This window comes from Coffea arabica, chromosome 7e (assembly GCF_036785885.1).
Source record: "Coffea arabica cultivar ET-39 chromosome 7e, Coffea Arabica ET-39 HiFi, whole genome shotgun sequence".
In the NCBI taxonomy this organism is placed as follows: Eukaryota; Viridiplantae; Streptophyta; class Magnoliopsida; order Gentianales; family Rubiaceae; genus Coffea; species Coffea arabica.
Genome location: NC_092323.1, coordinates 15290814 through 15314659, shown reverse-complemented (window position 1 = coordinate 15314659; position 23846 = coordinate 15290814). Strand labels below are relative to the sequence as shown.

At 34.5% G+C, this 23846-nt stretch overlaps 3 protein-coding genes and 1 long non-coding RNA gene across 5 annotated transcripts; 3 read left to right on the top strand and 1 right to left on the bottom strand.

Moving 5' to 3' along the window:
• The first annotated feature begins 1020 nt into the window (after positions 1-1020).
• LOC113702394 (uncharacterized) lies at positions 1021-7318 on the top strand. The gene is made up of 3 exons (XM_027223586.2): positions 1021-1586; positions 2855-4397; positions 5846-7318. The coding sequence occupies exons 1-3, from the start codon at positions 1184-1186 to the stop codon at positions 7053-7055; spliced, it is 3156 nt and encodes a 1051-aa protein (XP_027079387.1). The 5' UTR covers positions 1021-1183; the 3' UTR covers positions 7056-7318.
• On the bottom strand, positions 3317-9101 carry LOC113702395 (uncharacterized). Its single transcript, XR_003451117.2, has 3 exons — positions 8859-9101; positions 7754-7838; positions 3317-4380 (listed from the first exon to the last, which is right to left on the bottom strand). It is a non-coding gene; the product is annotated as an uncharacterized lncRNA (long non-coding RNA).
• A 679-nt stretch (positions 9102-9780) lies between these two features.
• Positions 9781-12752, top strand: LOC113701854 (probable mediator of RNA polymerase II transcription subunit 26c). The gene is made up of 9 exons (XM_027222708.2): positions 9781-10681; positions 10769-10837; positions 10953-11038; positions 11131-11201; positions 11340-11401; positions 11491-11524; positions 11667-11794; positions 12271-12355; positions 12496-12752. Exons 1-9 carry the CDS (start codon positions 10229-10231, stop codon positions 12603-12605), a joined length of 1098 nt encoding a protein of 365 aa, XP_027078509.1. The 5' UTR covers positions 9781-10228; the 3' UTR covers positions 12606-12752.
• Positions 12753-18584: 5832 nt separating this feature from the next.
• Positions 18585-23452, top strand: LOC113702208 (probable mannitol dehydrogenase). 2 transcript variants are annotated; one of them, XM_027223280.2, is made up of 5 exons: positions 18585-18819; positions 19628-19741; positions 21012-21525; positions 22180-22333; positions 23051-23452. In XM_027223280.2, exons 1-5 carry the CDS (start codon positions 18722-18724, stop codon positions 23251-23253), a joined length of 1083 nt encoding a protein of 360 aa, XP_027079081.1. In that variant the 5' UTR covers positions 18585-18721; the 3' UTR covers positions 23254-23452. The 2 variants fall into 2 exon arrangements, with proteins under 2 accessions (XP_027079081.1, XP_071915438.1); XM_072059337.1 differs by lacking the exon at positions 18585-18819 and adding an exon at positions 18891-19036.
• Positions 23453-23846: the final 394 nt, after the last annotated feature.

The window sequence follows — 23846 nt, the reverse complement described above, 5'->3', positions numbered from 1 at the left end:
GCTGTGATTTATAAATGCAGACCAACTTTGTACTCAATAGATGGACAAGGAAAACAGAAATTTTTTCCTTGACAAGCCCAACATGATCAGTCTTATACAATTTACAACCTCATTTCTTGAAGATGAGCTTGAATTTGTAATTAAGGATCATTTTATTTTTGGTCATATGGTAGTGTTATTAGGTCAACGTCTGTTAGACATAATTATTAAGCCCAAAAAAAAAAAAGTTGAAGAAATTTTGATCCAGTAACTAAAGTTAAAACACTTTAACTTTGGAAAAAAAAAAAACTAAAGTTAAAACACTTTAAAAATTAGAAGTTTTAGATTAATTCTCTCCCTTCATCCTCTCGATTTGTTAACTTTTATCTACCATACTAAAAACTAGATGCAGAAAAAATAGTTGCTAAAAGAAAGAGTCAAATTATGTTTTACATGAAATCTAATGCAAGTTATATGACTTTGTGTGAGGAGATTTGAGTGTGTTGGATAGCCTTGATTGAAGGGAGTTCAAAAGCATCTTACAATTCTTTGTTCAGCATTTTGGTCTTTTTCACTAACCTACCAAACTAATCGAGGTGTAGAAGAAGAAAACAACGTATATTTTATGCATTATCAAAGTATACACTATTATCAACGAGATATGATGCTTTTGAATTTGATCCAAATTGTGTATAAATGTCATATATTCAACCATGATATTATATACATTAATAGTGTATATAGGATTAACTTTTTTGATTTTTTATTGCCATTAGAGAAAGTCTCAAACAATTCTTTTGCTAACATTTTCCATCAAATTAGGGATACAAATATGGGCCACAGCAAAACTATTAGAAATTATAGTGCTTTATAAATGATGCACTAAATTTCCTTAGACTTTAGTAATTGTAGGCATGAGATAGAATGAGCAACAAAATTTCCTCATACCAAAATCAAAAGCAAAACCAAAAATAAAAATAAAAACAAAAATCACGTGACAAGTACGTGTTCTGTGATTAAGATTTAAGGGTTTTAGCCTTTTAGGCTTTTAGCCCTTTCTTTTTTAAGTTTTCCCCCATCTCTCTTCTCCCCTCCTAAAACCCTCTCCTTCTCCCCAAAACCCTCTGCTTCTCCTCTATTGAACTGAAGGATTTCTGATTTCCATCGTCATCCTGTCAAACTCTCCCAAAAATCATCAAGAGCGATGATCAAATCGAAATTCCGAGCAAAACCCATTTCAAATTTCATATTTTTGGCCACATCCACCAATGAAAATTCAGCCAAAACCCCAAAATTCCTTGTCCAAATCTCCCATTTCTCAACATATTCGCCAAATATTAGTTCCAACACGCCGTCCTACCAGTCCCGGCGGCAAGAAGACGAGAGCCGTAACGTGAGGGTATCAGTGTGGTGGGATTTTGAGAACTGTAACGTCCCTGCCGGGACTAATGTTTTTAAAGTTGCTCCGGCCATCACTGCTGCCATCAGGGCTAATGGGATCAAGGGTCCTATTCAGATCACTGCTTTTGGGGACGTAATGCAGCTTTCGAGGGTTAATCAGGAGGCCTTTTCGTCTACTGGGATGAATCTTACTCATATTCCTCGTGGTGAACCTTTTAATCCTCTGTTATCTCATGATTCTTTTATGTATTTGGTTTTGAAGAATGTGAATGACGAAGAACTTACAAGGAAAAAAGTGGAAGTATACTTTTTAGGAGGAAATAGAAAGGGGAAGAATTTTTTATTTTTTATTTAGATTTGCTAATATCCTTACAATACTGTGGTTTTTTGGTTGTTGTGGGCTTTTCTTTTGTTAGTTGTGGATGTTCTGATGATAGTCGGTGTGTAAAGGAAATTCTACTTGTAGGCGATCACTTTCAGGGGTTGTTGCTTTCTTTTTGTTTTATGTTTCGTTATTGATATTACTGCTGCATTGGGCCTTGTCTTGATTGAAACGATGCCTTTTTGTCCTTTTTTTTGGATTTTGGGATGTTTGAAAAGGGTGGCCTTAACAAAATTTCATATTAATTAGTAACAATCAGCTATAAAATTAGTAAAAGTCTTTGGTTTATTCTATCTTTAAGTAATAATTGATGATTATGACTTTTCACTAAGTGGTGTGTGGCAATAAAATGCAATTTTAGTGTGAAATGTCATAGTTTCTCAATGAACTAGAATGCTTGTACGAATATGCTGGGACTTTTAGGATTATGCAGAATCCTACTAATTTGTGAAAATATCTTGTTAAGAGTTCGACATTCCTTAGATAGCTTAGCAGGAGGGAGGACAGTGTTGTAACATTTTACTGCATTTAGTTCCATTTTTTGAACTTCTGTTAATGGATGGTTCCATGAGAATGTGAGTATACTTTGTAAAATGTCACACCTGGGAATATTGCATGATGAATAGTTGTGGTCTAAAAAGCTACTTGGAACTTATTGTGGAATTAAGCTGTTTTATCCATCAATGAAATTTTTGAGGGTGAATAATGGGGTAATCAGATATGGTTGCTTCATTTGGCGCTTACAGTGCTTGAGCTGCTTATCTTGGTCTTTTACCTTTCTAGTCTTATCAATGCCTTTCAGAGTGTATATAGTGATTGATCTGGTAATGCAACAATAATTGTCTCCTTTGCTGCTTTTCACACTTATTATTAGGCTAAACATGTCATATGTGCTTTAACCAGTCTGCTTGACACTTTTATGTTCTGCTCTTATTTGTACTGTTGCTCGCGTTATACTTATTTAGAGAACTGGTTTGATTTCTGATATTCACATCTTATGGTTCAATGAATAATTTATAAATCTCTTACGGTCTGCAATCTTCTCTATTGCTATAATCTGTTTTACCAGTTAATTTTCTGTTGTCATTGTAGGTGGGAAGAACAGTGCAGATAGGTCTCTTCTTGTTGACCTCATGTACTGGGTTTCCCAAAACCCTCCACCAGCACATCTTTTTCTAATATCTGGTGATAGAGATTTTGCTGGCATTTTGCACCGTCTAAGAATGAACAATTACAACATATTACTTGCTAGTAGTCATGGTGCTTCTAGCGTACTCTGCAGTGCTGCAAGCATCATGTGGCATTGGAATTCTTTGCTTAAAGGAGAAGACGTTTCTGGAAAGCATTTTAATCAGCCTCCAGATGGTCCATATGGTTCTTGGTACGGCCACTATAAGGCACCTCTTGAAGACCCCTTTGCAGTTACAGAGCAGACAGCTTTCCCCCAGCCTCCAGAGCAATCAGCTTGTCCCCCAGCTGAGGTCTTACCTGATTCCAATTCCGAAAATAGAACTCAACCAATACCAAAGGCAGTTATAAAGCAAATACGAAGCATTTTACATCAAAATCCAAAAGGAATTTCCATTACAGAACTTCGTGCTGAATTGTCAAAAAGTAGTATAACTGTAGACAAAGACTTTTATGGGTACAGGAAGTTCTCCCGTTTTCTTTTGGCGCTGCCACATATTTTGAGGCTTCAACCAAGAAATGACGGCCAGTTTTTTGTATTTGGTATTGCACCTAAAGTTTCTGAGCAAGCTGACCTCAGTCCGAGTCCAAGCATAACCACAAGGCCTATACATAAAGGAGAAGTCGATTCCGTTGCTGCTGGCAAACTAAGTGCTGGAAAAGGACCTTGTAATGACCAGTTGGTTGGGAAGCAATCAATACCTGCATCTTCTGAAGCTCCGATGAAAAATGGTGGACAACAGCAAGAACCTTTGACTGAATTTCAGAAGCCAATAAGAACCCTTCCTGTGCCTCCATTGAATGAGCCAGAATTGAAGAGTGCCTCAGTAACACCGGAAGATGCAACAACTGAAGTGCAGGAGCAGCCGAGAGAAGTACAAGAATCATCAGCACTTGTTCAGGCTGCGGATAATACTAAAGCAACTGAGAGTCAGTTGCACCTAGTAGTACATAGGCCCGAATCTGAACTGAAGAACAAACTGGGGTTCTTCAGAAGGATATGCAGGATATGGTATGGGCCTAGTTATGACAGTCCAGATGAAAAGCTTTCAAGTACTAGTGACGGGATTTTGGATGAGAAGAAGAAAGCCAAGGGAGAGCATGTGCAATCAAGAGTTGAGTCTGTTGAATCTGTCTGTCCAGATTCGTTGGCAACTACCAGAATTGAAACGATTCCTGATGGCAATATCTCTAGTAGTTCTTCCCCCACTAATGACAGATCCAGGAAAAGCTCTGGCTTTTTCGGCCAACTTCTGAGCATGCTTAGAATCTGGGAGAATTCAGAGCAGCCTGATGATTCAGGTGGAGAATCAAGTGAAAAGATGAACGATACCAAGCTTGCTTGTAATAAGAATGGAATATTTGTGAAGGAAAGTTTTTGGGATGACTTGAAAACATTTTTAGGCACTGGCAATGCTTCAGCTATCGTCCTGCAGTCAAAGACCAGGTAAACCTTCTGTCATGCTATCTGTCATAACTTTTCTCATTTGTGCTTACTGAACTATTTTGGTTTTCTACCAGCAACTGTACCTATAATTCTATTTACTGGTTCGAGCAAGTTACAGCTTATTTAAAAATAATATCTGGAATAAACAAGTTGTAAAAAGAAACTCTTCCTTGAGATTTCATGCATAATCAAGTTATCTACTGCCTCAATTGTCAAATTTGAATTAGTTTCATGTTTATTGATGGGGATTTTTAATAATCACTTTCATGACTATTGTTTCTTTCAAACAAATTGAAAGTACCTTTTCTGACCTTGGTTGGTCTGATTCCTTTTACTTTGTCTGATAATCGTAACTGCATATTTACAACATAGGCTTTGTGATCAGCTGTACTTGCTCTTAATGCCATTTTTTCGTTCATCAGTACATTTCTGGTGCTTTCTACTGCCTTCTTTTCCCCTCCCAACCCTAAGTAACCATAGAGCATCTCAACATGATGAAGTTTGAATTACTAGACAGTTTTGTGAGACCCTATAGGTTTCTTTTTAACGTGAAAGTTGGTGAGCACGCACATACCTCACAACCATAAAGAGAGAGAAGAAGTATTTTTAGTTGGACTTTTTATGTTTTGAGCCCTGTTTGGTTCTGTCATCATTGATTTGGAAAGTCTGACATTTATACTGTCATTCAGGTGGCCGAAAAGGTACCAATTTTTTAAGTATATTGTGTTATTTCAGAAATACCTGTGTATGTTAAGGTAGTGTTCTCAATTACATCAGAAGAAAATTGCCAAATCTGTGGAAAGTATGTTTTCTGCATGCTGAAGGTTGTTATTTATGAGACCAACAATTGGAACATATAACTGTGGTCAAGGGTTTCCTGCTAATCTTTCTTCACACAATTGAAGTTATTGGTAAAAGTACTTTTTTTAAAAATTTTTCTAGGAACTTGTCACATGCAGCAACGAAGTTCAGCAAATGAATTGAGCAATTTTTTTTTGTTTTTGTGCACATTTAGTTGTCATATATCTTTTCACTGTTTGAATGTCTTTGGTACATGAACCTTAAACCTTGTTACATGATATATGATGCTTCATATTTTCTATTATAAATTAACAACACCTTTGAGGTATAATCTTATTCAAATTATAACTTGTCCTTGTCACTTGCTTTTTTGAAGTCTCGTATTAATGTAGTTTGACATACAGTAAACAAAGCACATAGTAGGAAATTAGAATGCAAAAATTATAGAAATCTTGGTGAACAAGATTCAAACCCTGGAAAATTCAGAAAAATGATGATTGCATCTTTGCCTTTTCAAATACTGCTCGTTTATTTGACAGGTTCAACTTGAACTGTAGTTGTGTGTGGATCTCTTCCTTCTTATGGTTTTATGATAAAAAGGTTACAAAGTTACAAGGATTTAATTGGCTACTATCATTTTGTATCAGGGTGCAGATGGGGCAAAACCTGCAAAGAGAAGGACCTTCACTTCTTAAATCCCTTAATGAATCTGATCTTCTTCACCTTGTGGACCTATTGATTTCAGATAAGAAGTGGATAGAAGAATCTCCCTGCCAAAATTATCCTTTCAAACTCATCAACTCTGATGAGAAAGATTTATCAAGTCAATCTACTAATGTTTCTCGTCAGTCCAATGGGTTGAGTTCTATCTTTTCAGACACACAGCCATCTTCCTTGTCACAGAGACCGCGAGAAATTGATAGACAGAAAAGACACCAAAATCCTCCACACACTGGAGTGTCTCAGCCTGACATTGAGGGAATGCTTTCTGGAAAGTCCAGGACTGAGATACTTGCAGACTGTGAGAAGCTTCTTGATGAAATTGTAAAGAAATACCCAGAGGGATTTAACATTGGATCCTTTAGGAAAGTGTTTTTTGAGAGATACAGCTATCCTCTGGATGTACAGAAGCTAGGTTACCAAAAATTAGCAACTCTTCTTCAAATAATGCCTGGGGTGAGGATAGAGTCCACTTATATTCTTCCCACTACTGAAGTCCTAAAGAGTCTTAGCCCAGACAACATGGATCCATTTGTTCAGAGAAGCAATTTTGGCAGTAGAGAAGGTCATTCTGAGACCGAATTATCTGATTCGTCAGGGAAGGAGGATGATACTGATTCTTCATGGGATGAACTTGGTCCAGTTGCTAACTTGGGCTCCAAGAGGAATGAAAGTGGGCCAGCATTGAGTAGGAAAGTAAAAGATGAAACTGTTGAAAAGATTCGTCATGATTATGAAAGCTTGTCTGATGATGACTTCTCTGATTCTGAAGAAGAGCCTTTGTCGTCCACGAAATCAGAAAGCCAAAAGAAGCAAACAGGCAACGAGGAAGATAGTTCGTTACTGCAGATTCTGGATTCATGGTACAGTAGTAAGGAGGAGAACACTAAGAGGGGTACATTAGAGTATCCTGAGGCTGGGGCTGATTCTTCCGGAAATAGTTCTTGGGTTTCAACTAAAGCTGCATCCACTGCCAAGAATGAACCTTCTGTGGTGAAAAATGCTAAGAAGCAGAGATCACTGAAGGCTTACTCGTTCGTTCAAGACCAAGCCGTGGAAAATAAAGACAAGTTGGTTGATGGTATTTTAGGGAGCTTGAAGAAGTCAGATGAGAAGTCCGCAGAGACAAGGATATAGAGAGAGATTAAAGGTTCTTGAGGTAATAGCTTAGGAAAATATTTTGTGGGGAAATCTGAGTCCTGGTTTCTCTGGCTAACATCATGTTGATGGCTTCTAGTTCTGCTCAGAGTAGCAATGAAGTAATTAGGTCACGAGAGAAACTAATATCATCATTATTTTCAGCCTTCAATTCATGGAGGATATTTATGATTTACTTCTAGTACTAGTATAAGATTACAATCATTATTATGCTCTAATCAGCTCATGCTTGTTAATGTTGATTCTTCTGTGTGGTAACTCAGATCAAACTCATGGTCAACTTGACTCATAATTGAACAGCACACGGGAACTCTTCTCAGGTATGTTATTTAATGAGTAGGTTCAAGGAAAATGGAGCCTCTCATCATCAGACTGTTTTCGTGCTAAAACACGACAAAACTTTGAAGGTTGGTTAAGAGAGTCAATAAAATAAGAAGCTAAATGACAACAAATCTGGCTTTCTTTGTAAAGATACATGCCATAATGATTAATGAGGATTGCATGCCATTGTCAAGAACGCGCTTATGTAACCGACCCTATTCTCTATGGATTTGGAGCTAGAAAAATCATCAGTACAATTGCTCTAAAGAATGTACAATATTGTTAATGTATTATAACTCATCCCGAACAGTTTGTAATACTTTGCAATAGGAATGTGTAAACCATATACTACTTACATTGAACGGTGCGTGCAGTTGTACGAATTTACGCCATGGAGTTCAAAATGGACACATCCCCCTTGACTGCATGCACGCCCCGCTACTGGGTTGAGAAAACCCCCAAAAAAAAAAGGTACCGAAGGACCATAATTAGGGTGTAGACTTAGGTTTGTTTGATAATTCAATTTGATATTTAAACTTAATAAATTCAGATCTTAATGTATTCAGACGCGTTTGATAATCCAAAATTAAATATTTGAATTAATTTAAGTGACACTAAATTTTCTAGATAAAACTTGCTTACAAAATTAAGTGATAAGCTATTCACTTATCACTGAATGTGATATGCACTCAAATGTATTAGATTTGATACTTAACAATTCGATAACTTAATGAATTCAGAATTTAATTTTATCAAACGCACTCTTAATCTAGTTTTAAATCGTGGCGAATCTTCATAACTTCCCTAAAAAAAATCTTCATGTCACTTAAAAAAATGGTAATTATCTAACTCTTGGAGTTTAAGACCTTTCAAATCTTGGTTTAGAGGTTGAAATTTCAAAAATTAGATGTTCGGATTTTAGCCTCTCTATCCTCTCCTCGCTTTTTAAATTTCACCTCTTCCTTATTAGGAAAATAACGAAAAAAAGAGACCTTCCAAATTTTAGAGCATGTAGTTTCAACATTCAAAGGCAAGTATGGCATACTCTAATTATTCCAATCTTATGAAATGCATGAAAGATACAAAAATGAAATTCAACTTTTCAAATTAAAGTAGAGAAAGATATATCGATAAAAAATATATATACGGATTGTGTAAGATTTTCAATCAAAGATCTTGATATTCCAAACTTTTCAGAAAAGTTGTGCAAAGCATAGTTTAGTTCTTGAACAATATCCAATTGGAAATAGTGAGTGCATGTGGACTTATATGAAACCAAAATATATGGAATTGGAGTATAATTATAACATTAAGCTCCAAGATTTGTAATCTAAATGAAAAACCAAAGCAATAACAAAAAGGACTACAAATAGGGTTAACGAACAAAAAGAAAAACCAAATTACACTTTGGATTCATACTTCTTCATAACTAGTTGTATGCATTGAATATGAAAGCAATACCACTGATTCTGTTGATCCTTGACACATATTGCTGTATCAATAGGATGCTTCTGTCCAGGAGGTCAGCATTCAACTCACGATTTTGGCATATTTTCAGCCTAAAAAGACAATAAACCGAAAGCATGACCATCAGAAGAAGACAATACTATTGAGGATAAGTTTTTCTGCTTTTGAAAACTGATAGAAAAAGAGAGAAAGTTGAAGAGAGTAGACAACAGCAAATAACAAATCCATGCAATACAATCTGTAAAGATACTTGTAACATGCCTTCCACTAGTGCCATGATATTTATAATTGATTTATTACTAATACAGGCTTTATAGCGCGTCGGCACAAATTATTTTTTTAGTTAATAAGAACGGATTACTACTTTATAAAATGTCGGTGTATTGAAACCCTAACACCACTGATATTGTGTAGTGCTTTTGTGGCTTAACCTTGCATTATTCAATCCCCAAATTAACCCTTCATTCTTCCCGACAAGAAAAGAAAATGAAATGACATTAGGACTATAAAATAAGAAAATTTTTCGAGTCAACTACAAAATTTAGTGGTTTTGAGAAAGAAAATGAAAAAAAAAGGCATTAGAGTATATATGCCAAAAAAAAAAAAAAAAGCCTAAAGACTAAGCAGAGATCCACAAGTAAAAATAAAGATCATTTAATACATGGGATTGGGTTATTTTGCGAGTCTGATTCTCAACAAAATAATCGAGTTCATGAAATTTTTTTTAATCTCAAAAACAAAAATACATACATTTTCTCATCAAAAATGTAACATCTTTTCCATTAAAAGGACATAGAATCGAATAATCCTAATGGCATGAGTTGAATTCCCTTGAAAATCCATATACTAATAGAAAGAAATTTGAATAGAATTATTCCATTTTCATATTCTTTTTCTCATAAAAAATATTCATTTGGTGAATAATAGCCAGAAACAACTAGTGCAACTAACTTCAACCAAAATCATACCCAAAAAGAATAAACTAAAATTACAAAATTTAATACTAATCCACTTCTGAAGGGGCCAAAGGAACTTTTCCCCTCATCCTTTCTTTCCTTCCTTCCTTCTTTGTTTCTTATCACAGCTTTTTCGGGTCTATCAGAAAACCAACGACACCAGATCTGCTCCTTCCTTTTTCCTTTCCCTAAAAATGCCCTCAGATCAGATCGTACTACTACTGTTTCCGTGTCTCTGCTTCCATACGTCGCCGTTTTGAGGAATCTAAAAACAGGACAGACTCAGATCTGCTAACGTAATTATAATTTTTCACGTCAGGGAAAAAAATTAGCAAATTCCGAATATTTTCTGTAAAGGGAAGGAAAAAAAAGAGAAATTTGAATTTAATTAAAAAAAAAAGTCAAACGATGGATTTGGATGAATTTCGGGTGGTATTATCGAAATCGAAAGTCGATGTATGGTCGTTGATTGAGGCGGCGATTACGGTGGCGGGGATAGACTACAGCGAGGAGTTGAAGGATCGGCGGGATAAAATCGTCGAGAAGCTTTACTTTCCGAGCCCCTCCGGTCAAGTTTGCCGGAACTGCCACTCGAACGACGTCGGGGACGATTATCTTCAGCCACCGAGCCAGAAGCAGCACCAGCAGCAGCAGGAAAAGGAAAAGGACAAAGAGCAAAATCGGAATCAAAGTCATCGGAGTAGTAGTAGTAATAGTAAGAGTCCGTTGACTCCGGAATCGAGTCATGGAAACGATGAAAATGAAGATGAAGATAATGAGATCGATCCTTACGGAGGATTATTCGACGATGAGCAGACGAAAATTGTCAAAGTTCGAGAACTGCTCGAAGATCCAGACCAGGTTAGCAAATTTTTACTAAATTTTTCCTTATTTTGTTTAGCAATTTTTTGCGCTGTTTTCGCTAACTTTTTGATGAATTTTATGTAGAGTGAAGAAAGTGTGGTTGAGTTATTGCAAACTTTAGTGGATATGGATATTACTTTCACAGCTCTTCAGGTGAATTTCAATTTTTTTCCCCATGTTTTAGTTGAATTTCTGTAGATGGTGAAAGTATTATTGTTGCTAATTTTGCGTGAATTTTGGAAATTTGGAATTGTTTTCTTTTATTCAGGAAACTGACATAGGGAGAGTTGTGAGTGGATTCCGGAAACAACATCCTTCTAATGAAGTTCGAAAATTAGCAAAGTTACTCGTCAGGTTTAATCTGCATCATTTTTCTGCAACTTAGAAATTCATTGTATACTTATTATAGTGATATTGAAAATCTGATTTTCTTTTACTTTTAGCAGAAATTGGAAGGAAACTGTAGATGAATGGGTGAGGTTGAATCAGCCTGATCAAGGATCAGTAGCCCTCATTGGTATTATTCTTTTTGAGTATTTTAAAATTTTTGTAGAAATCAGTGATTGGTAAGATTACTGTGGGAAGTGAGTTGGATTAGAATTTTAGTAAGTAAAGAGATGTGAATTCTCATTAAAGGTAATTGTGGTCTTGGCAGCTGATGGTGATTCACCTCAACAAAATATTCAACCAAAAACTCAGCAAAATGGTCATCATCAGGTGAAAATGAAGTGTAATTTGATCATAAATCAGTAATGAGGACTTGGAGAATTGAGATGGAGGTTCTAAAGTTGTCATATCTTTTGCAGGGGTCTGAATTTGGGTATTCTCCAAACCCGCGAAGTAAGAATAGAATTAGATTCTTGCTACTTTATATTAGACTTGATGAACAGTAGTAATGCTGATTTCTATTATATTTGTCATATTTTGAATAGTAGTAATACCGATTTCCTTTTTGTTTTGTTTTCTTTGCTGATTTTATTAGATGGGGGTTCTAGTTCAGAAAAGAATTACTCCGAACCACAGACAAAGCCAAAACCGGCTCCTCCAAGAGAAGCTTCATCAAGACCACCACAATCAGTTCACAAATCTGCTTCTGCCCCTCCTCCAAGTGTACTTAGCTCAAACTTTTATATAAATGTCTATACAAGTGAAATGGTATATGTACATTGCATTTGCTTGGGTTACAGTATTCAAAATTAGGTGATTCTGGTACAGCTTATGCATAGAGATTCTGTTTACACGGTTAGATTAGGTTGTAAATAACTAATGTCTAATGGTTGACATGGGTAAACTCAAGTGAATACCTGGATAGGTTTAAGTTAGTTTTCAGTAGGACTGTAGATCTAAGAGACTAGGTGAATGAACATATTTGTATTTTGGCATTACTGTGCTTGATATTGAAGATAGGTGCTGATTTTGATGGATGGCATTTTGCATCTCAGTAAAAGTGGTGTTGACTTGTAGTTACAGATGTGGCTTTTTAGTCAAAGTTCTGTTTTGTCCCAAAAAAGAAGTGAGAACTGGAAAAGATGTGTGTAATGCTTGAAAGATGAGATGATGTTAATTACTGTAATGGGATTGTGCAGAGATCAAAGGAACCAACCATAGATCTTGAAAAGCTAAATTCAGCAAGAAGGCGGCTGCATGAGAATTACCAAGAAGCTGAAAATGGTCTGGTTTTTGCACTTTGAATCTGATACACTAGTAGTAATATACTGGTGCTGATAGTGTTGAATACTTTTCTCTGGGTTTTGGTTGCTTTCGTACTGATTGGTTTTCGCCTTTTGTGTTGTATTTTTGCTTTTGTGAAGCCAAAAAGCAAAGGACAATACAAGTGATGGATATCCATGAGTTGCCAAAACCAAAGAATGCCTTCTTTGGCAAGAACAAAGGCGGCTTTCAGGGGAGGCATCATCGCTGATTTGTCAGTTAATGTTGGAACAAGAAATTGCGAGACCTCCCGCTTTCCTCCTGTTGTTGTGAAATCTAATGGGGTTTTGCCAAAAAGTGGCTAAATCCGTTCTGCATTTTTATCACCACTAAACCAAGACAATATTTTTGATTACCACTACTAGTCTTATTTACTATCTTGGTATATAACTAAAGAGTAATAGCAACTCATAGGGTGCTGCTTGCTCTCCTAAATCTGTGCATAAATTTTTATTCACAAAAAACAAAGGAAAAGCTATGACTATTTTTCTAACTATTCTCTTGATTTTTCATGGTTTTGAAAACATTTTTTTGAAGTTTGGCAAATGAAATTAACTCCTTTTGATATTTTTTTTCCTCAAAAAAGTTATTTTTATTTGCTATTCCACTACTATACGGTCTCTCTGTTCCAAATTATTCATGACATTTTAGGATTTTTAACTTTATTTTGAAGAATAGAGGTTTGACGGTGATATTAGTGAATTTGTTTTTAAATTTACACTCAAAAATTCAAATTTCAAAATTGAATTCAGCTTGAAATATAGATAAAGGTGGAGATAACATTGAAAGAAGAAATTGAAAGCGGTAAGATAAACATTTTGGAACATCTCAAAATGAAAAATATGACACATTTGAATGGTTTATTAGTTGAAATCTTACCCGTTATGGTATTCAAATGGATGGTTAGGAAATTTTAAAGTTAGTTTATTTTAGGTACATTTTGGAAGGAACAGCGAAAGACAATAATGTTTATATTGCATCTAGTGAATCAATTACCAAAATATGTTTCCTCTTTGTACAAAAAAAATTATAAAGTTGTAATACATTTACTGCCTAACTGGTCGGAAATTGTTCGAGTTGTTATATTGTTAATGTACATTGGCAGATTGGGAGTTCAATCTCATCCTTGAAGGCAATTCCTCAACCTACTCATGCTTTGTCCAATTTCTTCCTTTTTCTTCTCCAGCTTCTGTTGCTGAAGATTCGGCAAGTGTTTGAAAAAAAAAAAAATTATACTTCACTTTCTCTTACCAAACTAAACATAATTTTACATTTTTTTCATTTTTTTTGGTTCAAAAGGGAATCCAAATCTAGTACAACAAGAACTAGTTGGGTCTCATATTTTTAAAACTATTTTTTGCAGCATCATAAAAATCAACTTAATATAGCCTTTTAATATGCTTACCAATTTTTCGCTAGCTCGAAAGTTTTTTTTATCACTAAGAATCTGAATAAAAAAAAATTCGGATAATCACTTCAAAAAAAAAATTATTGGCTACAATTTATATAACTCCTTTTTTTTTGACATTTTAAAGATTTGTTAAGAGAAACAAGTTAGATACATGACACATAGAAATAGAAAAAGAGAATTTCAATTTCAATAAGGATTATATCATACATCTAGTGTAAAGCTTTAGATGCTCATCAAAGGGTGCTAACAAAATTAGCTTTGAGACAAATTACAAACCCAAAAGTATTTCTATTCTATGTCATGCAGGCAATAAAAACTTAGAAAAGAATTTTTTTTAAGAAAAAATTTCATCCAAAAAAAATGATATTCTGATGATGCATAAATAAACTATGGTTAAAAAATCGTTATCATAAGCATCACTGACTATTTTTTGTTTTGAAGTTGACTATAAAATGTTGAAAATAATTTGGAACAAGAAATATAAAAGGTTGTTTAATCTTACTATTTATTTGTACCAATAAATCCAAGTCCATGAGAAAATATTTGGTATCATTACGCTTCAAATAAACTTTCCCTAAAAAAAAATAATAATAAACTTTCCCAAACATGTCTAAAAAAATAGATTAAAAAAAAAAGAAATACTTGGATTCATTTACATGTTAGAGTGATTTTTCAAAAAGATTTAGAACTAGTACATAGTAGTTGTCAAAGTTGAATGCCTAAGAATGAATTTTTTTTTCTTTTAACTAATAAATAATAAAAAGTGTATAAAACCACTGTAATGAAATACCTAATTTCACATTTCATGTTGTTTTCATCAACAGGATTTAAATGAAAAATAGAGCCTCTGAAATATAAATTACTAAAATTTCACCCCGTTTTATAATTTCGGAATGGAATAATTGCCATTTGCACTGCTAAAATATCAAAATTTTGCAAATTAGTGCTTCTACTATCAAGTTATAGCAGAGTACTCTGAGCGGTTGAAAATCTATCAATTTTGATAGCTGCGTCCGAATGAAATGACTCTAATACCTTTAAATGAATAATAAGAGTATTTTAGTTAACCGGTGTAAACTAACAGTACTGCAGTTCTTTCACTGAAAATCATTTTAAAATATCATCAATTTTCAAGCAACAGCAATGTGTGGTTTTAGCATGATTTGAAGTATATGATTCTTAAATATGACAATCAAATAATTTAGGGGGCAAAGTACAAAAAAAATGTTGTTAGTTTATGGATGCATAATACTGTTGGAATACAATAATATTATTTGAAATAATTACAGTAATATTTTTCATGACATAATATATGTGAAATCAAAATGTTGTTGAGAGTATAAAAAAATGATAAAAAAAATATGTTTATGACACGAGTACAATTAATATCAAACAAATCTATACCACAAATAAAATTCTAAATGGGCTCTTTGTCACAATACAACTTGATCCAGGAGGGCTAAAGTTCGAGCCAAGTACATGCATCGAATCTCCAAAAGGAATCCATGTGCTGTGAACAATATGTGGATAGACAGTGAGTATTATGGCTACTAAATTTCTTGGGTTAATTCTACTTTACACCCTTCAATTATAACTAAATTTTCACTTTGATCCTCAAATTTTAAAGTGAGATACTTAAATCCCTAAACTGTAGCACCTATCCCACTTTAGTCACTAAAGATTAAACCTATTCCACCTTAACCTCTGAACTCTGAAGTATACAATAGTCACACTTTTGTCTATAAAGTAGGGGTGGCAATCGAGTCCGGTGGCAGGTCGGGTTAAGATTCATTTATTTAACTTTCTTTTTATTTTTTTAACCTTCTCATTTTGGTAGTATGGTGGTTTTCTTTTTTTATAATGGAGTTTCCATAAGCATATAGAAAATTGCAACCCAATCTTGTAGTAATTTTTTATTTTTCTTTTTGTAAAAAAAAATCATGAACAAAAAAAACTATGCCACTTTCACAAATAAAATATCTTATTTTCATATAATATTCATGATTCCGTTCTCGTAATACTAATTTATAGCCTTAGTTATTTTTTTTTTATTTATTTTTTGCCTCTAATTTATTAATTAAATTATAAAATTACATATAAAATGGGCCAATCTGCGTTGACTTGAATTAGACCTGTTTGCTTAACAAGTCATTTGGGTCTGATCCGAATTTGATTCGAACCTGTGAAGAGTAAACTCACTCCCGCTAATTTCGTATCAGGTTCGAGTCGTGTCGAAAATTATCACTTCGACAATAAAGTGTACCCACATAAGTATAAAATCAGACCCATTTCCTCAACGATCTTACTTAAGTAAAACAAATTTTATAGTTTAGTAACTAAAATATCCTATTTTGAAGTTTAGAAACTAAGGCAAAAATTTAGGTATAGTTGATGGGTACAAACTGAAATTAAGCCAAATTTTGTCGACATGCAATTGATGGCGGCGTCAAAATGTGGTGGAATTGATGTGGATTGGGTCGGATGGCGTGCCATCCAACCAACTTCTTTTATGCGTATAAGCTAAAAATTCTTGTCCATAAAGGGCCACTGAAATTCCACTCTTTCCTCCGTCAATGTCACTATTCTTAGAGGCAAATTTTTTGGGCTTAGAAATAAATGACCGATCTTGCTGCAATTAGTACATTACATGAAGCCATTTATGATTTATATTGAGCATTAATAATTCATTTTTACATTGATTGTGAATGCATTAGCGAAACAGATGCATATTACGTATACAAAATATAAAATCTAAATTCGAATTAAAATTAATTATCACGTACTTAGATATGCTAGTGCAAAAAAATAAATGGTTAAAGTAAACAATAAAACTAGTAATTTTTTTTTAAATGGAACCAAAGTTGAAATTCGAAGTCCAACTTGTATAACAAAAAAAAAAAGAAAAAAGTTAAAGACTGCAAATGTATAGAAAAATCTCGATCCATAGTGTACTCGTTCATGATTATAGAAACATTAAAATTGGAGGGTTAGAGTTCTTTTAGGACACGAGATGAGAGGCACATTCCTGTTCAACAAAGGCCAGGAAAGTGGTAGGTCCACTTTACTAGTCCTTGAATTATCGTCCATTCTAGGCTCTCCCACAATTATGGGACAAAATTACTCCCCTGTATTCCAACCTTTTTAAAATAGTAATTTGATGGTGGTGTCAGTGAAATTTTTCTTAAAGTTAATGTGAAATATTCAAATTTGAAATTTAAATTTAGTATGAAATATAGATAAAAATAATGATAACATTGAAAAAGGAGATCAAAAGTAATTTTGGTTTTGATAAAATGATAAATATTTTGAGATATTCAAAAATAAAAAGTATGATACTTTTTAACGGGGGATGGAAGGATTACTATTTAAAAAAAAAATAAAATTGATTAAGCCAATTCTAATATATATTTAGGCTCTTCTCTATTACTTTTATCTCCAATTATGTATTAATTTATTTTTTTAACATTCTAATCTCTCTCTACATCCTTTCCACCCCAACTAATGAGTATAGGATTCAATATATTCATTTACTTACAATTATTTTATTTTAATTAAAATTATTTGGATTCATTTGTTTGTATCTTTTTATTTTTATTTTGATGAATGGATAAACATACTCAAAAATTCAATCAATTATGCTTGCCTTGTCATTCAATTTATAGCAAACATTTGTATGATACAAATTCGGTAAAAAAAAAAAAAACCTGAGAAAAATCATTACAATTAATCAAACAACTAAATTTGGTCAATAGTGTGATACAAAGTAGGTAAAAAATCATGAGAAAATTTGTTACAATTAATCAAACAATTAAATTTTGTCAATATCATTTCAATCTATCTGTCAATTTAGCCAATATCATTCCAATCTATCTGTCTATATCCCTATTCACCAGTTGAGTTATTGGAGTTTCTAAAAGGTTTCTAATACTCTGACAATATGACACTTATCACTTCTTAATAATTTTGCTTTATTTTATTCGCTAACAAATTTTATTAGTGTTATATAATGGTTATATGTTCGTTTAATTTAAATAACTAAATCCCAAGATTTTATGCAGAGTTTTTTAAATCCCTATATTTAAGGCAGGATTAAACTAACTTATCAAAAAGCACTAGGTGATTTGAACCTAGGAATGATCTCTAAGTACTGGGGTTTCAACCTAGGACCTCCAAGTGGGGCTTCAACATTTTTATTTTTTTGGTCCAACAATGAACTAAATTATTTGATACTTGAAATGAGTTTGATAAAATTTGAAGTTCAGATTGAATTTGGCGTTATTAGCATAAAATTGAAACTGACAAGTAAAAAGTTGAACCTGCTCAATTCAAGCTTTGTTTAATAAAAAAAAAAAATCGTTTAAATTCTGTTTGATAGAAAAAACAGGTAAGTTTGAACACAATTTCAAGTTTGCTAAAATAATCAAACAAACTTAAATAACAAACTTAAATATGTCTGTTTAGTACGATTAGACACGTTCACAACTTCAATTCTCGTGCAAGTATTGTCCCTAGCAAAAAGACATAAATGAAATAAAATAGTAGTATGGTTAGATTATTCCATATTAATATTAAAAGGATGTATATTACAGCTAATAGATAAACTTTCTCTAGGTTCAAAATTCAATTAGAGGAGCCTCTTCTTAAAAAGGGCAAAAAAAAAAAAAATGGCCTAGTTCATCTTAACATACCAAAAAAAAAAAAAAATCCATCCTAAGTGCTGACAGAGATGCAGTGGTTGAGGTCCTTTAAAGATATTAAAGTCTGTTTCCAACAACCGTCCGTGTGGCCGCATTTCGCTCTGAATGGACTCCTGCTCTGTTATATAGTGCGTTACAGTATTTTGTTTTCTTACAACGCAGACACACAGAGCAGAAACAGAATACAGTGCTACATCAGAGACATTAGAAAACAAGACAATGGCGAAAACACCAGAAACTGAGCACCCTCAAAAGGCTTTTGGCTGGGCTGCAAGAGATGCTTCTGGAAGTCTCTCTCCCTTCAATTTTTCTCGCAGGTTCATGCAAAGCAATTTTTACATGCGTTTGCAATGATGTTTAATGCATTTATTTAATCATATATAGGCTAATCAGAATATTATTTATACACATTTTCTCTCAGCAAGATCAGTTCCCTTTTGTTTCTTTTCTTTGTTACTTTGGTGATGGGGTGATTCTTAAGACTGAACTTTACGAAATGAACTCCAGAAGGGCTTCCTCTGTTTTGCATGTCAGGTTTTGTGCCGAAGTTTTTTTAATTTTTTTCTTTTGTTAATTGTATTTTTTTATTGACACTCTTATTTTTGATATGATAGGATGATGAGATATGAAATTGATTTATATTTGTACAGATGCGAAGGTGTCATTTCTGGGGGTGGTTCAAGTGTTTTGACCTTTTTTTTTTTTTTTTTCTTGTTTTTGTCCTTTTCTGTTGATTTTCTTGAACAGAATTTGTGGGGTTTGATTAGAAGGTTGTCAATAAGTAGTTCTGAAAAATCAATTTGTTATTTTTGTGGTTTCTGACCAGTAAGCAGTGTCTATGTCACTTCTCTTAGTTCCTCCTCCCAGTAAAACGAATATAGTAGTTGAAGCCTAAACTTGATGTTCTGTCATTGACTCCGGCAGTGCTGGATGTTGACGGAAACTATGCATTTAAGTGTGCTATGTTGTGGGGCTAGGTAGCTTCAAATATTGGTTTCTATGGACCTTTTCTTGATGTAACAGTGCAAATGCTTCATAGATATTAGGTTATGGTGTCATTCTCATGTCAGTTTGAATATCTTGTTTGGTATTGTAAGTTGACAATCCTGTCTCCCTGATTGGCAGAGAACTTGGTTCTGAAGACGTGTTGATCAAAATTCTTTACTGTGGAGTATGCCACTCTGACTTGCATGCTGCAAAAAATGAATGGGGGTTCACAAATTACCCAATTGTACCAGGGTATGATAGTTATCTCCAATCTGGTGTCTAACAATGCTTGCACATTGCTTATTATCAAAGAGGTTCTTGCATTTGTCCTGCTATATTAGTAGTAATGTAGGGGGTGTTATAATTGTGGCTCCTTTTCCTGTCATCTTTTATGATACACCGTCATAATATGCCAAGCTTTGATGGTTTTTATTTTATTCTTTTTGCCTTCGGGGACACCATAAATAGAAGATTCCTGCTGAGGAGTGTCTTACAGTTCAGCCTAATTACTACTGTGTTTAATTGTTCAAGTCATTTGAGTTGTTTCATTTTCTACAAAGTGGATAATTCATTTCTTGCTGGAACTTCATCAATTTAAATAAGTTATATGAAGGCACTCATATGCCTGCCCCGTGAGGACTCATTTCAGTCACTGCTGTATTTGAATGGTGAAGGCAGCACAGAGCTAAGGAGTATAATTTCAAGCTGTTTTTCATGCTATACATGTTTCTTCAATTGTGGCTTCAAGACCTGTATTCCATCCAATATGCTCTTGAGTTGTATCCTTGGTTACCTTCATTTGTTGCTTGTCAGTAACTTATGGAGGTTCAATCTCGTTTTGCATTCATTTATGCTAAATGCATCAAAGCTACTGTGATCTATGTATGAAATGCAGCGTTGTTCTACAACTACCTGGACTTTGACAAATGCATTAGGTCCAAATGGGATTGCCATTGTTTGGAAGCAACCGTTGGTGGTTAGAATTCCCATGCATTTGTCAGTTGTCATCTATGTTCTCCAAGCTTCATAACCTATGCTTTTCCTTTTTGTAGCTGGATTTTCTTTCAGCTGCTTACATAAAACGGTAAAACATAACCACACATCTCTCCACGCCCGGGGGTTTACTTCTCTAATGTACTTGTGCATTCATGAAAATCCACTTAGCCATTAGATTACTGACTTGATTCTCGGTGAATTTGTGGCATAGTCGAATGTGCTAAGGTAACTTGATCTATTGGGAAAAAATATTGAAAAAAAAAAGAAAAAAGAAGAAGAAAAACACTGTCTGACAGTGTACTTCTTCCCTTTCTTTCTGGGGTGAGCAAACATGAAGGATGTGGAAATGCAGCCTTTTAACTGCTTGAAGAGAACAAAGCATCTTGTCTTGGTGTCAAGATCTCCATAATAGTCTTACATTGGAAATTTTATTAATCATAAATGATTGTGATTTAAAAAAAATCTCACCAGTGTGTCTTCATGATAACAATATTTCAACTGAAATTCAATATATATATTTATGCAGACATGAAATTGTTGGTCTTGTCACCAAGACTGGGAGCAGTGTCCAGAAATTCCAAGTTGGTGATCGAGTTGGAGTTGGGGTGATTGTAGGTTCCTGCAAGACATGTGACATCTGCCAACAAGACTTGGAGAATTACTGTCCTAAAGTGATATTAACCTACAACTCAAAAGATCAAGATGGCACAAAGACATATGGAGGTTATTCAGATATTGTGGTGGTTGACCAACGCTTTGTGCTTCGATTTCCTGATAACTTACCTGCTGATGCTGGGGCACCTCTTCTGTGTGCTGGGATCACTGTCTACAGCCCAATGAAATACTATGGAATGACTGAGCCTGGCAAGCATTTGGGTGTTGCTGGGCTTGGTGGTCTTGGACATGTCGCTGTGAAACTTGGAAAAGCTTTTGGGCTTAAGGTTACTGTCATAAGTACCTCCCCAAAGAAGGAGGTAGAGGCCATTGACAGGCTTGGTGCTGATTCTTTCCTCCTCAGCTCTGATCCAGAAAAGGTTAAGGTAAGACTAAAAGTAACAATGGGGAGAGTGGCAATCTTCACACCTGACCATTGAATTTGTAGAGTTACTTGTCATGCAGAACTTCACTAGCTGCAATAGATATAAAACCTGCTAAGTAATTCATTTAAATGCATTTCCTTTGGCTAATTCGTTAATGATGGATGGAATTGTTACAATAAGCCTCCATGTTGGGCAACACAGTCATACTCATGCAAACTACTCCCATGTGGCAATAAACTTATTATACTTTTGGCTGCCAAAATACATGGTTCTAGGTCCCTTGTTTTATAAAGTGAACTTCCTTTTAGACTATGTTGGCTATTGACTAGTAGCTTTTTGTACAGGCTAGGTTATATTTTTTGTACATGCTAGGTCGATTGGCCATGGCTTATTATATTTTTGGCTGCCAATGTTTGAGTCATAGTTTTAAGTTCTTTGTTTTTGAAGGTGAACTTCCGTTTATACTATATTGACTATGTCGATGTGCAGTGGTCTTTGCTGCGCTGGATATGTTTTTGTATCATGTACTTGATATTTGTAATACATGTGGATGGTTTTGAATTGGCCAATTAGCTGCTCTATATTGGGGGCAAAAGGTTTAGTAACTTTAGTTTATGTCTGTGGCTCTAAATTTCCAATTTCTACTTCCTGCAGGCTGCTATAGGTTCAATGGATTACATCATTGACACCATTGCTGCTGTTCACCCTTTGGCTCCATTGGTTAGCTTGCTGAAGATGAATGGGAAGCTTATTACTGTTGGCCTGCCTGATAAGCCCCTAGAGCTGCCTATCTTCCCTTTAGTTCTGGGTAAGTCGGATAATCATTTAAGTCACATTACATTGTAAAGAACATGACATAGATATACCTGTCATTGACAGTTCTAGCACTGGATTTGCTTTCCCTATAGTTTTTGAAAGACTTGAGTATGTTTTTAATGCATTCAAATTTGGTTCCCAGCCAAATGACGGTGAAGATAGCATGGCAATTCCAAGTATTAACTTGATCAGAAACTTTCTTTGTCACATTTTTAGGTTGTGAAGTCTGTTGGCTTCCCTTTGTCGTGCCTTCCAATAAATTTTAGGCTTGTTGAGTGTTCTGTTCAGTTAACACTGGATGCTGATTTAAGGACGAAACTTTAAGTCAATGTAGTTGCACTTGTAATGTGCATGAACACATTTTCCTGAAATCCTAATTCTGTTATGTATGACATGACATTCGTTATAACTATCAAAAATCTCATGAAGCTTAGTTGCAATTTCCCATACAATATAGTGATAGATGCCTTTCACACTGAGTACTTTTTTGCGATTTCCCAGAAATCTCTGATGTGATTTTTAATGTCTTATTGAAGTGGCGGGCACACAGTTTCTGTTAGATGGTTCATAAACACAACTGTAGAAATAAAATATTAATAGAACAGTCTGCCTCAGTTTATATGATATATGACTTGTTCAACTGCAATCTTTTAAGACTGATACGGTCATAGCCTCATCTTATGTATTATCAACTTCAATGCCTTTACAGGAAGGAAACTTGTCGGGGGAAGTGATATTGGAGGCATGAAAGAGACACAGGAGATGCTGGAATTTTGTGCAAAGCACAACATTGCTGCTGACATTGAACTTATCCGCATGGATCAAATTAACTCAGCAATGGAACGGCTCGCCAAGTCTGACGTCAGGTATCGATTCGTGGTTGACGTGGCGAATTCTCTGGCCAGTCCCTAAGTGACTGATAAATTGCTATAAGGCCTCTGTTGTTGCTGTGTATTGGAACTCTCTTGGTTTGAAGTAGTAGTTCGAACTTGATGTCAAAGGGAAACAAATGAATTCCCTCCAATGGAAATGCTCCCATTTGCTCTTGAATCTGATGTCAATAACAGTTGTTGCATAAAAAAAATAATGGAAAGACCGCCTGGCTTGGCTCTCCCTGTTGTTTCTTCATTCTTTATTTGGCAACTTTAAATTGAATTGGTAGAGTGATGGTAGATTTTGTTGGTTTATATGATTAAGACAACCAGGTTAACTCAAGCAACATCAAGCTTTAACAGGATCAGAATCCAGTTGCTGGGATCAAATACAGCAGCATTCCTCTTTTGTTTCTTTTTAACTTTCCAAAAGGAAACAGATAGATGTGGCTCATAAGCATTAGTACAGAGTCATTGCCAGCCTTCATAAAATATGAAGGAACTCTATACGCAATTTCTGTGAATGCTACTGGAAAGTTCAATCCTGAAGCAAATTCTTTATGTACTTCACAAGTGCCAAAGAAAAATTTATTGCAAATTACATATAGTTATAAGAGTTAGAACACTTGCAAA